General features: G+C 40.5%; 2 protein-coding genes across 3 annotated transcripts; both read right to left on the reverse strand.

The window, feature by feature from the left end:
* On the reverse strand, positions 1–7,733 carry LOC133985937 (heterogeneous nuclear ribonucleoprotein A0-like). Of its 2 annotated transcripts, XM_062425688.1 has the most exons (3): positions 7,628–7,733; positions 1,016–1,839; positions 1–970 (listed from the first exon to the last, which is right to left on the reverse strand). In XM_062425688.1, exons 2-3 carry the CDS (start codon positions 1,620–1,622, stop codon positions 711–713), a joined length of 867 nt encoding a protein of 288 aa, XP_062281672.1. In that variant the 5' UTR covers positions 1,623–1,839; positions 7,628–7,733; the 3' UTR covers positions 1–710. The 2 variants fall into 2 exon arrangements, with proteins under 2 accessions (XP_062281672.1, XP_062281671.1); XM_062425687.1 differs by having other exon boundaries at positions 1–1,839.
* LOC133985938 (heterogeneous nuclear ribonucleoprotein A0-like) lies at positions 5,081–10,381 on the reverse strand. Its single transcript, XM_062425689.1, has 2 exons — positions 9,216–10,381; positions 5,081–7,733 (listed from the first exon to the last, which is right to left on the reverse strand). Exon 1 carries the CDS (start codon positions 10,327–10,329, stop codon positions 9,418–9,420), a length of 912 nt encoding a protein of 303 aa, XP_062281673.1. The 5' UTR covers positions 10,330–10,381; the 3' UTR covers positions 5,081–7,733; positions 9,216–9,417.
* Between the last annotated feature and the right edge of the window lie 1,877 nt (positions 10,382–12,258).

Below are 12,258 nucleotides of genomic sequence, written 5' to 3' on the forward strand. Positions count from 1 at the left end.
TTTCAAAACATTAAAAACTTTAATAAAACCAGAATAAAACATAGGGGTGAACTGAACACAATGAGTTCAAACAGTTTTAATCTAAACAAAGCCTGTAATGGGACGGGTTAGGTGGGAAAAGTAATTTACAGTTAACAAAAAAAAAGGTCTGTGACATTTCTCCAGAAAAAAAAACTCACAGAAAGTGTTTAGGATCAAGAAACTCAAGCAATCGAGTCCCATGCTGCCCGACACTGCCACCAACTTCACTTAAAACCCTGAGTTCATGATGCAAAAAATAACAGACATCTGACTGGTTTGCAAGACAAACAAACTCAATTTCTGAGTTGAGAAGCAGTGACTGACATTGATTACGGCTTTACAAATGGTTCAAATACAAGTCAACCCCCTTCCCTCCCCCCCCTTTTTTCTCAACATAACAAAAAAAAGTACAATTCAATAATTCACAATTCTTAGTAGTAAAGTCCATATTGTGTGGAATAAGAGGACAGATGGGGGGGCAGCCATGATCCAGAGGACAGTCTCATTCATTCAGTGTGGGTGATGGGCACAGCTCCATTTAATTAACCTCAACAAAAGACCCCCCCTCCTCACCCCCACCTAGGCTTGTGTTATGCATGTGTGTTTGTGTGTGTGAATTCAAGTTCATTGTAATCTGAATTATTTTCCCCCCAAATGGACATCTGAAAGAAAAAAAAAACTTGACTAAACTAATAGCCACCTCCAAATCCACCACCCCTGCCATAGCCACCACCTCCTCCTCCTCGGTTGTAAGGAGCCCCGCTCCTGTAGGAGTAATTGCCCCCCTTCACTGCACCATAGCTGGAGTGCTGCTGTCCGTAGCCGTCCCCAAAGTCACCATTACTGTAGTCACCCCCCATCTGGGTATCGTATTCTTCGTAACCCCCTCCATAACCCCCCCCGTAGCCTCCACTGCCGTTGTAGCCACCTCCATAGCCTCCACCGTAGCCTCCTCCATAGCCGCCGCCGCCGTAGCCTCCTCCATAGCCGCCACCACCTCCTCTTCCGCCGCCATAGCTCTGCATCCCTCTGCCTCGACCTCTCCCTCCGCCGCGGCCGCCGGTGGACATCTCCTGCTTGGTAAGGGCCTTCTTCACCTCCACCTTGTTCCCGTTGATGGTGTGAAACTTGGTGAGCACGGCTTTGGTGGCGGAGTCGGTGTCCTCGAAGAAGACAAAGCCGAAGCCTCTCTTCCTGCCGGTCTGCTTGTCGGAGATGATCTCGGCCTTCTCCACCACGCCGAACTGAGAGAAGTACTCGCTCAGGTTGTCCGCCTCGATGTGGTCTTTCACTCCACCGACGAAGATTTTCTTGACATTGGCGAGGATGTCTGGGTTGTTGGCGTCCTCCCGCGCTATGGCCCTCTTCAGCTCCACGTTGTTGCCTTCAACGACATGTGGCTTAGCCGCCATTGCTGCGTCGGCCTCCTCCGGCGTCGAGTAGGTGATGAAGCCGAAGCAGCGGGACCGTCCGAGCTGCTGGTTCATCACCACAACGCAGTCGCTCAGCGTGCCGTACTGCTCGAAATACGCGCGGAGGCCATCTTCCGTCGTCTCCACGTTGAGACCGCCGACAAAAAGCTTACAAAGTTTGGCCGTCATGACTGAATTTTCTGTGTGAGGCTGGTGAGCGGAGACCGTCCCTCTTCTTCTTCAATGAGCAACGTCAGGAAGGCGGGGGGCGGGACGCACTCGCCTTCGTAAAACGTCTCCGTCTCTGATTGGTCAGCTTGAAAAAATCTCCTCCCACAATTGGCTGGCCGGTAAGTCACGTCGGTGCTGCCTTCAAAGCCTGTCGGAAATCCCTGAGTTCAATGAGCTGAGGAGAAAGAAAAAAAAGGGAGAAGCGTGGATTTCGACCTTTGAGGGCAGGGTTATTGTTATAGTCAACGAAAGCTAAGACTCAATTCAAACTGTAGCAGTGAAAAACATAATTATGTTAACTGAAATAAAAATATAAACTACAACGAAGCAGTGGTGGATGTATAGAGCCAAGGCCACTTTCTTTTTTGAATTCATTTGTGCAGATTTTAATTTTACTGCATTGTATGACTACTGCAAACACTAGTGGTAGTAGTAGTAGATTTATTTTGGTCCTTACTATCTGTTTTCTAAATAGAATGTACATAGAAATAAAGGAATGAATAAGGCATTAGATCAAAAGGAAAATAAAAAAATATTACATTAACATTTAACTCAGTAACACTAGCCAGGTTTATATGGACTTTTTTTCATTCCGATTGAAGATTTCAGGACAACTGTTTACATGTGACGTGATCTATTCTGATCTGGTGTTTACATGCGTCACCGCATTTAATCAGAACAGGCGTTTTGCAGCTGTTTGACATGCACACATTGATGTTGACATCATGTGATTGACCAAAGATGGAAATCTGTCTACTGATTAGCACAGTAGTTGCTGTTGTTGTGACACTTTACTCAAGCAACAGCTTGATAATAAGGCGCTCCTACTGGAGGCACAAAGGAGGAGGCGGCGTAGGATAATACGTGCGATAATAATAAAAGTATTTTATAGTTTGAATTAGAAACAAGCTCTCCGCTGTGGACCAGTTGCTCTGCTTGGAAGCTGCCATATCTACAAGTGAGCGCATTTAGGCTACGTCAAGGCAGAGCATGAGCAGAAAGAACGCAGTGAGACAACTTTCCGTTTCACCATTTACATGATAACATTTTTACCTTTGATCGGTTTGGGGAAAGGAATATTCTACCCCTCTGAAATTCCATTTGGATTGGGCCTGTTTATTCCGATTGAGGTGTTTACATGGAGCATTTTCATTCGGTTTGTGTTTCTAAACTGATTCTAATTGGATTATTAGGCTACATGTAAACCCGGCTACTGCCTCAACTGAAATGTCTTCAGAAGTTTCACTCTAGGTAAACTCACTCAGATTCAGTAAGCAGTTTGTTGAAGTCACTGTTAAAAAAAACTCAACAGATCAAAAAATAAAATCAAGGATTTGGGGCTTTTAGGAAAACATTCGCGACTGCAGCCCCAAAAGCTACTCTCTAGCTCTGCCCCTGCAATGAACAATGCAAAACGAACTAAAACGAAACAAACACAGATAAAATTGGCTTTGTTTTCGTTTCAGTTAAAGAATAAATAAAATGGTTTTGCACAATACGATACCTTTAATAAACAATTACTTCGTAAACTGGATTTGGTGTCATGCATTCTTTCATCCTGTTCAGCCTCTACAAATCAAAGCTTTCCTCCTTATACCTGAACAACAAACGAAGACTAAAACTAAATAAAAACATAATAACAAGAGTACGTAATGAAATCATAAAAAACAACAAAGCAGTAATGATGTTAAATGAATAATTTAAAAGTTAAAATCGATTTGCAGAATGTAATACGTTTTGAAATTGATATATCATTGACTGCACAAGGGAAATATGGTCTGTGCTACTAGACCAAGAAATTATGACAATTGCAAAAATTAAAAGTGACATCTGCAATAATTCAAATATGTAACAGTGGATGTTGAATGAACTGAACACTGTTAGGTCCAGTTAGAGGAAATAGGTGAATTTGAACAGTTCTGATACTGCTGAACGCTGTGGACTAATGTGGACTTTTTTCAAATGTATACCATCAAATGTATAATATCAAAAAGTAAATCCAATTCATTCCCTCAAGATGGAAAAACTATGTTAACACCGCCAAGCCAATCCCCCTTTCCTCCAACAGCACTAAATATTTAAAGCACTGGATTGGACACACGCTCTCCAAATACCTGAAAATTTCATCAGATCAGCAGGTTTTATGATCACAACCTGGTTGAATGAAACAAATATGCTCGCCAAATTCAGATTTTTGGCCCTTTCAACACTGAAATCCCTGACTGCCTTCTCAAGTTAGACTTTTTCTCAATTTGAAGGGTATCCTAAGAGTCTTTTCAACACATGGAGGCTGGTGTGTCATATTGAGTGGCATAACCAAACATACTGAAGATTTGTATAAATGCATATTTAAATTGTTTGTGTTATTTCCCCCAAGTTATTTATCCATCACTTTAGTCTAGAAAAACTGGTCACACTGGTCTTGAGTCTTTAGTAAACACAGGAGCCACCAACACACTGAAACAAATACAAGTTCCATAGTTTTGGTTTCTTTGACGCACAAGGCTGTTCTACTTGTGTGACCTTTAATTTAAATATTTTAATTCTTCATACTGTGTTAAATAGTTAAATATGTGCTACTCCGCAGCTGTGAACATTCAAGCTGTTGTCATTGTGAATTTAAGAAAAACAAAACAGTCCTGTCCTTTAAACTTGTGTAATTTAGTTCTTACCAGTGAAATAAGCCCGATCATATTGTATGCTTTAAAGTGGCTTTGAGTAAATCTTAACTTTTAAAAGTTAAACTTAAGTCAGACTTCCTCGAAACTTGTCTTTCACCCACCAACGCTGCCAAAAAGAGTTTCAAGATGCTTCTCCAACCTACATTAACTCAACAGCTCATTAACGCATATTGAAACACAGAGATATTTGGAGTCAGTACTGGTCGTCTTTTGAAACCATTATCGCTCCGACTGGCATTTGTGGCAAGTTGACATCGACTTCTCACCAGGAAAGCTACATTGGTTTAGGTTAATCATCCAACTGTAAACTCAGGTCTTCAGGAGCTCCTTTTAACACTTTCCCAACAAGATGTAGAAACCAAGTGATTAGGTTGTAAATGGGAGACGTACATGGAGAGGACTACCATCCCATCTGCTCAAGATGGAAACACTATCATTACCACAGCCAAGCCAATCCTTTTGCCTGTAGCTGCACCAAATATTTAAAGGATTTAATTGGACATGCATTAACGCACTCTAAAAACCTGAAAATGTAGTCAGATTAGCAGGTTTTCTGATTACAACTTCTTTGAATGATACACATATTCACCAATTTCAGATCTTTGGGCTCATCGACACGGCATAACCCCCGACTTTCTGTTGGATCCCCCTTCATGACGGTTATCACCAAGGGAAACAATAGTGACATGCAAACCAACCGATCCTCAATGTAAAAAAAGTAACATAACAAGTCTCTTGGTATATAAAAATATATAATTTATTGTGGATCCATAAAAAGCACGGCCAGTATTACAGATGTTTCTGCTACGGGATCAGAAATCGTCAAGCACCATTATCCTATAAAAAGGTAAGAGAACAAAAGTAACATTTACACTCCCGTTAACCAATGTCAAGCATCACACTACATATACTTTTATGTTACACCAGGTCTCCCAAAGCATTACAGTGCATCAGATGGGATTTTAGGTAATTAAAAAATACTTGTTCCTCCAATTTTAGGAAAATGGAGTGTTAGGATACTTGAATTTGTAGGTATTTTTAAAACTCATTGTTCCAATAAAAGACTTTTACTTTGATATCTCAATGGCAGTGATTTTGTAATTAAAAGCACGTCTTTTGTTTTGAGATTTTAAGGCTCTTATGGTTGCCGCAGTTTTGTTTTACTGTAAATGCATCTGGAAGATCACAGCCAATCCATTAATTTTGAAAATCCCCCAAATCCCTCTGAGCTGCGGTACTGATGCCAAAGAGAGTTTCAGCACATATTTCTCTTTTATCTGTTGGGGTAATGATTGAGAGCACTTTATGCCTCAGTCATGGTCGCTCAATTAGCGGAATCTTTTCAGATTACCTTTTAAATAAAAAATAAAAACCTCTCAGTCCTCGCAAACAGTAATGCATTGGTTTTTAAGTACTGGTCAACATTGGGTCAGCAGACTTGAAGACCTAAAAATTACAATGACAGAACGCTGCAGAAGACTGAAAATATTTCCCTTAAACATGCTGGTCACTGGCCTTTACTTCTGTATTTAATAATGGAAGAAACGGTATAAAATCATTCGAATTTGTTTCAGTATAATCTGTAGCAAAATACGACCACACCACTGCACAAACATCTACAGCATAATTTTTGTTCTAAAAGAAAAGCATCCCTGCCCAAGATCTTTATGTACACCTCCAGAGAGTTAAATATTTCTGTGGCTATTTTGATCTAATTTCTAATAAAATATTCGTAAACTTTTTTTCTGAGTGCATTTAATGATGAAATGCATCATCCTCTGAGGACATCTCCACACAATAGTAACGTGTTGATCAGAGCGTTGACTCAGTTTCCCATTAATAATTTAGAGGCAGCGTGCAGAGCTGCAGATGGGTCCACATGCAAATACTGCAGATAGTGATCATTTGTTACCTACTTCAGAGCCAAGAGACCTGAATAAAATTATCTTACGACTGTAAAGTGTAATAGGTTAAAATTATCTCAATCAGGTTTTAATGGCTGAACAATGAACATTTCGTGTAGCTGCAAAATTGAACCCCCTTTAGAGGTCTTGTGAGGTTTAAGGGCAGTTTAAAGGATATATTCAGTTTTGGTATTTCCCATATGAACACGGATTTTGCTCTCTGAAATAATGTTCATACTGGCCAGTTTAATGCACTTTAAAGTTGAGTTTATTTGAAAGTATTAGGCTTCAACAGGTCACATCAAATGGACTTCTGCTTTGGTTTCCTCCAATGTTTCCCTGTTGAGCTTCGGTTAAGTATATTAACATGACGGACTTTGGTAGTTAAAAGACTAACATTGAAAATTATCTACTTGAAGCTTTAGATAAACTTTGTATTTTGGTCTCCACTTAAGTGCATTATGAGCCTATTAAAAAAATGTTTCATATTGTGCACATCACAAATACTGCTGCACATTAGAGCTTATTCCTGATTGACCAATCCATTAGTTTTTACAAAGAGCACGCACATTTCCATCATTGTTCACTGTCTTGAAGTCTGCAGACATATGCTCATTAATGCAAATGTAGGTTATAAACCTTCTAGTTGTTTCAAGTTTCATAGACATATTCCCTTGTTAACATACCTCAAAAAAGGAGGGAAAACATTCAAACACACAAATCCAATAAGTCAAGTTATCCAAAGGCTACACCCAAGAATATGTACTTACCTGCACCTATTTTACTCAATTATAGCCATAACTCACAGCACACTGTAAAATAACATGTACACACTATAAGAAATACAAGACAAAGATTATAATAAACGTTTTATTTTATTTTGAAACCCACAGTGCCCAAAGTGCAAACTCTTCTCTTGGATCATAAGCAGCACTCAAGTCAGTGGTTCCCAACCTATGGGGGCTCGTACCTACCTTTAAGATAAATCTGAGGGGGTCACAAGATGTTTACATAACAAAATTATAACAATTTTTGTCAATAATGACCTCAATATATCCATAATAAAAGTAAAATCTTTACGACACTAAACTTGTATCCATCGTTAATTTAAGGGTTTAAAAAAAAAAAAAAATCACTAAAAACCGGTTGAGAACCACTGCCTTCCATGTTATGGTCAAATCACTTCACAGGTCGGTGATTAAGTGCTGGTCACTAAGAGAACATTAAAGCACCTGAGCACTGTGTCATCAAAATTCTCCAGATACTTAAAAAAACTCATCACATCTTCAATAAAAACCATTGACATTAAAACCATGTTAAGACTTGTTCAAATGCATTTTGACCACACTGGGGAATCCTGTCTGTAAACTGACTTCACCTGAGGGGGAGAAGGCACAACCACTCTCCGGTCCCCCCGTCGGCGTGCAGACACACACCCCATCGTTTTCAGGGTGATGTCCTCGTGGCCAGGTTACCGTAGCAACCTGGAGGAGATGGGAGAGAAACAGAGTGAGACACTGGCCAGATCAAGGTTTTATGGAGGAGACACCAATTTACTCGTTCCATTATTTTAAAATGGTGGAACAATTTGGGTCCCCTTCCACCCACTTTAAAAGTTCAGTAAAAGACCAAATTGAGTAACCCCCCCTTTGGTTTGTTTTTAACTTAGATTAGCTAGATAAGACGCATTTAAAGCTATGATTAATGTGTAAGTGATAAGTTGTTTAAGATAAATAATGGCACACTTGTGCACCATCTCAAAGATAATCCATACATGGTTGACCAACACAGAGTGAAGACAGGTTGATTTACATACCTAGTTTGCTGGATGTGGATATCCTAATGAGATATTTCAGACTCCTATCACAATCGACCCCAGGTAATCAACAGGGTCCTGATGTAGCCTACAAACAAACTGCTACGGCTATTAAGGCTGGGATAGCATACTGGAATACGAGTAAGAACACCTAAATATAGGAATAATCAAAGATAAATATCAGAGCCCTCATGTTGACATAAAGATGTATTCAAATATGTAAAAAAGAGAAATGTGAAGTCATATTAGCAGTGTCTAAAAACACATTTTTTAAAAAGCAAAAAAGGAGGTCAAACCCTACAAAGCCTACATGCATTGGCTGTGGGTAGACTACCATTCTGTAACCATTTCACCCACCTGAGAGTAAGGGAATAAACAGTGGGAGAGATGCCTTGTAACTATAGATCAACAAGGTGATGTCACTTATAAAACCTGTGGATAAACTTGAGGAAGCCTGGTTAAATAAGTAAAATAACTAAGCTAAGTGGTATAACGTTTTATTTAAAATGAACATACATATGCATACCAAAGTGTTTTAACAGTAAGTTTTGTTCTCCAGACATGAAAGTATACAATATACATTAGGATATTGCTACAGGTAAATGGGAAAAATGAACAATATTTAGACTGAAACTATTACTATGCGTGAGGAGAGTTTGAGTATTGAACACAGTATGGGGAAGGACACAAGGAAACTGGATCCTGCAGTATCACCTCCCCGCCTTTTACTAAATGACCCAAGTAAAAAATAATTATACAGATTGTTGTTGTTATCAAGTATGACAAAGCTATGAAATCCAAAAAACCACAAAAACATGCTTTCTCATCCTCATACATTGGGAAAAATAAAAAATAAATCACACTAATCTTAATCCATAAAACAAATCTAGATGCTTTTTCTTAAAAATGCAAAATATTGAAATAACCATAGAACTTGAGAGCAAATGAGAACAATCCTACATCGAAATTTTCTTCCAAAAAACAGCGAATAAACGCAAATAAAAAATATTCCAACTCTAAACGACAACTACATAAAAATGGATCACTGTACTTTTGTATTTTTTTTATTCTTTATTTTTGAACGTGTCCTAGTTGAACGGCAACAGCTGCTCGTTTTTAAATCAGGTTTTCTGGGAAGTGACCTTCCTACCTGTTTGTGTTTTTGAGGTCTTCATTATGATTAGGGGGGGAGAGAGAGGGGGGTCTCTGTGTCCGTATCTCTGCCATGGTTGGATAGCACGGCAGACGCCCCGTTACTGATTATTGAGTTTTGACGTCCAAATCCTGGCTGGAGGTAACTTATGGCAGGCGGTGGGGTGGTTTTTGTTTTCCAGATGTGCAGTCTTTTTTTTTTAATAGCCGCCGCCGTATCCACCCCCCCTCGGGTATCCACCTCCTCCTCCCCCTCCTCGGGTGTAGGGAGCGGCGCTCCTCTGGCCGCCGAAAGGAGGCCCTTTCATGGGGCCGTACCCAGAAGAGTGCTGCCCGTAGCCGCTACCAAACTCATTGCCATAGCCATTTCCACCTCCATAGCCGCTGCCCTGGTCACCATAGCCGCCACCCCCATATGGTCCTCCTCCATACCCTCCGTAGCCGCCACCGTTGTAGCCTCCGCCATTTCCGTAGTTGTAGTTTCCGCCGTACTCTCTGCTGCCGTAGCCATTTTGATTCCCCCTCATGCCTCTGCCCGGTCTGCCTCTGGGCGCCATGCCGGTCCTGTTGGCCGCCTGCATCTCCTGCTTGGTGAGGGCTTTCTTCACCTCCACTTTGTGTCCATTGACGGTGTGAAACTTCACCACCACTGCTTTGTCGGCAGCATCGTGATCAGTGAAGTAAACAAAGCCGAAGCCGCGTTTCTTCCCGGTCTCCTTCTCCGAGATGACTTCGGCCTTCTCGATCTCGCCGTACTGAGAGAAATATTCGCTCAGGTGCTCCTCCTCGATGTCGTCTTTCAACCCGCCGACGAATATCTTCTTCACCTTGGCGAGGGCCTCTGGTTTGTTTGCGTCCTCTCTCGCAACGGCGCGCTTTACCTCGACGGAGTTTCCATCGACGGTGTGCGGCCTGGCTGCCATGGCTGCGTCGGCCTCCTCCGGTGTGGAGTAGGTGACAAAGCCAAAGCAGCGGGACCTCTGCAGCTGCTTGTTCACGACCACAACGCAGTCGGTCAGCGTCCCGTACTGCTCGAAGTGCTTGCGCAGGCCATCGTCGTCGGTGTCCACGTTTAGCCCGCCGACAAAGAGTTTACAAAGCTGGTCGGTCATTTTTTTTTTTTTAAATTAATGACGAGCTTTAGTCACGTAATAAAAATTGATGGCGTGCTAATCTCAAAATGGAGGAGGGGATAGAACGCAGCTGTATTTATATAGCACGCGCTGTGACGACACATCCTCCGTACCCGCGTCCCGCCAAGACCCGCCCTACTCGGCCTCTGATTGGCTCGTACTCGTTGCATTCGTCTCTGATTGGCTGGTACTCGTCGCCTTCGTTGGTTTGATTGGTCGGATTTTGGCATGAGGAGTGAGATGGTTGGATAGCAGAGGTAGAGCCAATCAGAGGCAGAGTAGGAGACAAGAGGCGGGTCTTTGCAGAAAACAGATGGGGGCAGGGGATAATGCTTCGGCCCCCAGCAGCCATATTGATAACCATTTTATGTTATTTTGGAAAATGGTACTGTTTTGAATACTAAAAGATAACTCTAAATTGAATTATCAGAAATATATGACAAATCTTATACTTTTTTCAGGCAGAATTTTATGTTAATATGCACATTTATTGGTAAAGCCTTCCTTGGTTTCCACAAAGGGGTCAAAGAATGGCTACATTGACTCAAATAGACTTTCTTTGATCCAAAGGCTGTAAAAAGCATGGATGTTTTTGGTTTTCTTTTACCAACGAGGCTTGTTAAACGAACTCATGAAACAATGATTATGACATAAAAAATGAAAACTTACATAACATTAAAAGCTAATTTTCTGTTACGTAATGACAAAATCGGTAGCCTTCATCAAAAATATGAATTTAATCCTCAGATCTGTCCAGATAAGAAGCTCACAAGTAATAAGGACACATAATTAAAATGCTCTAATGTTCCGGGGTTTTTTTCTGCTAGCTTTAATAACATTTTCTAACAAATGTGGTTAAAACCCACAAGGAATAGAGTGAATTGTGTAAAAAATCATTTAAAATGTTATGAAATGTGGTTACATTAAACACAAAAACGACAGAACAAAGAGCAGGGTGAGTTGGATCTGCCATTGAGGGCTGAGGTCATGTCCTCAATAATGTTTGAGTGAACTGGGGGGAGGGGGAGTTTACACTCAACCATTTTACACACATTTTAGTTTATTTCTTAAACCAATTCAGATATGTTCTAGACGTCAACCTCCTTAAACTGGACTATCTTAGGCAGGAAACACATTAAAGGATATGGTCAAAATCTTTAATGTATGCCTTAAAACAACAGTCCGTCAGGTGCCCAGGTTTTCTTCACTATTCCTCCTGTTCATACTGGCTACTTAAAGACCCTCTTCAAATGTGCTTTTAACGCAAGTAATGGGGGACACAGTCCAGTCTTTTTGTGCAAAAATGCATTTAAAGGTTTATCTGAAGCTTATACAAGGCTTTATCAGTCTTAGTCATATTAAGTGGATATTTGCCGAATTTTAAGTCTTTTCAGCTTTAATTTCTCTCTGTTTTCGTAGACAGCGGTGTAGTAACAAAGTTAGGGATTTTGGAGATAAAAAGACTGTAAAGTCAAAAGTTGTTAATTTGGACGGCTGAAACTCTTCATTCGCTTCAGATAAAGACTTTTCACAAAAAAGAGGACCATGGATTTTGGACCCCATCGCTTACATTGTAAGTGCACTATGAAGGGACCTTCTGAGTGTTTTAAGCAAGAAAAGCAACCTTTTCAGTGTTAGCTTAGGCATTTGACCATTGCTATAAGACAGACATGGGTCTTTTAAAATAACAGGACTTGCCAATTTTCAAAAATATGGAATAGTGTGTAGAAATTAAGTCATGGAGATACAATTTCTCCAAAAGGTATTTTAGTAGTTCTATATAAAGTAGATTATGTGGAAAGGGAAACTTTTACACCTTTTTAAAACCTATTTTGTGGATAGTGAAAACTCAAAAGGCAGGAAGGATTGCACTAAGAGGACAATGGATTTTTAAACCAAAATTTAAAA

The sequence above is a fragment of the Scomber scombrus genome, chromosome 9 (assembly GCF_963691925.1).
Source record: "Scomber scombrus chromosome 9, fScoSco1.1, whole genome shotgun sequence".
Classification (NCBI taxonomy): domain Eukaryota; kingdom Metazoa; phylum Chordata; class Actinopteri; order Scombriformes; family Scombridae; genus Scomber; species Scomber scombrus.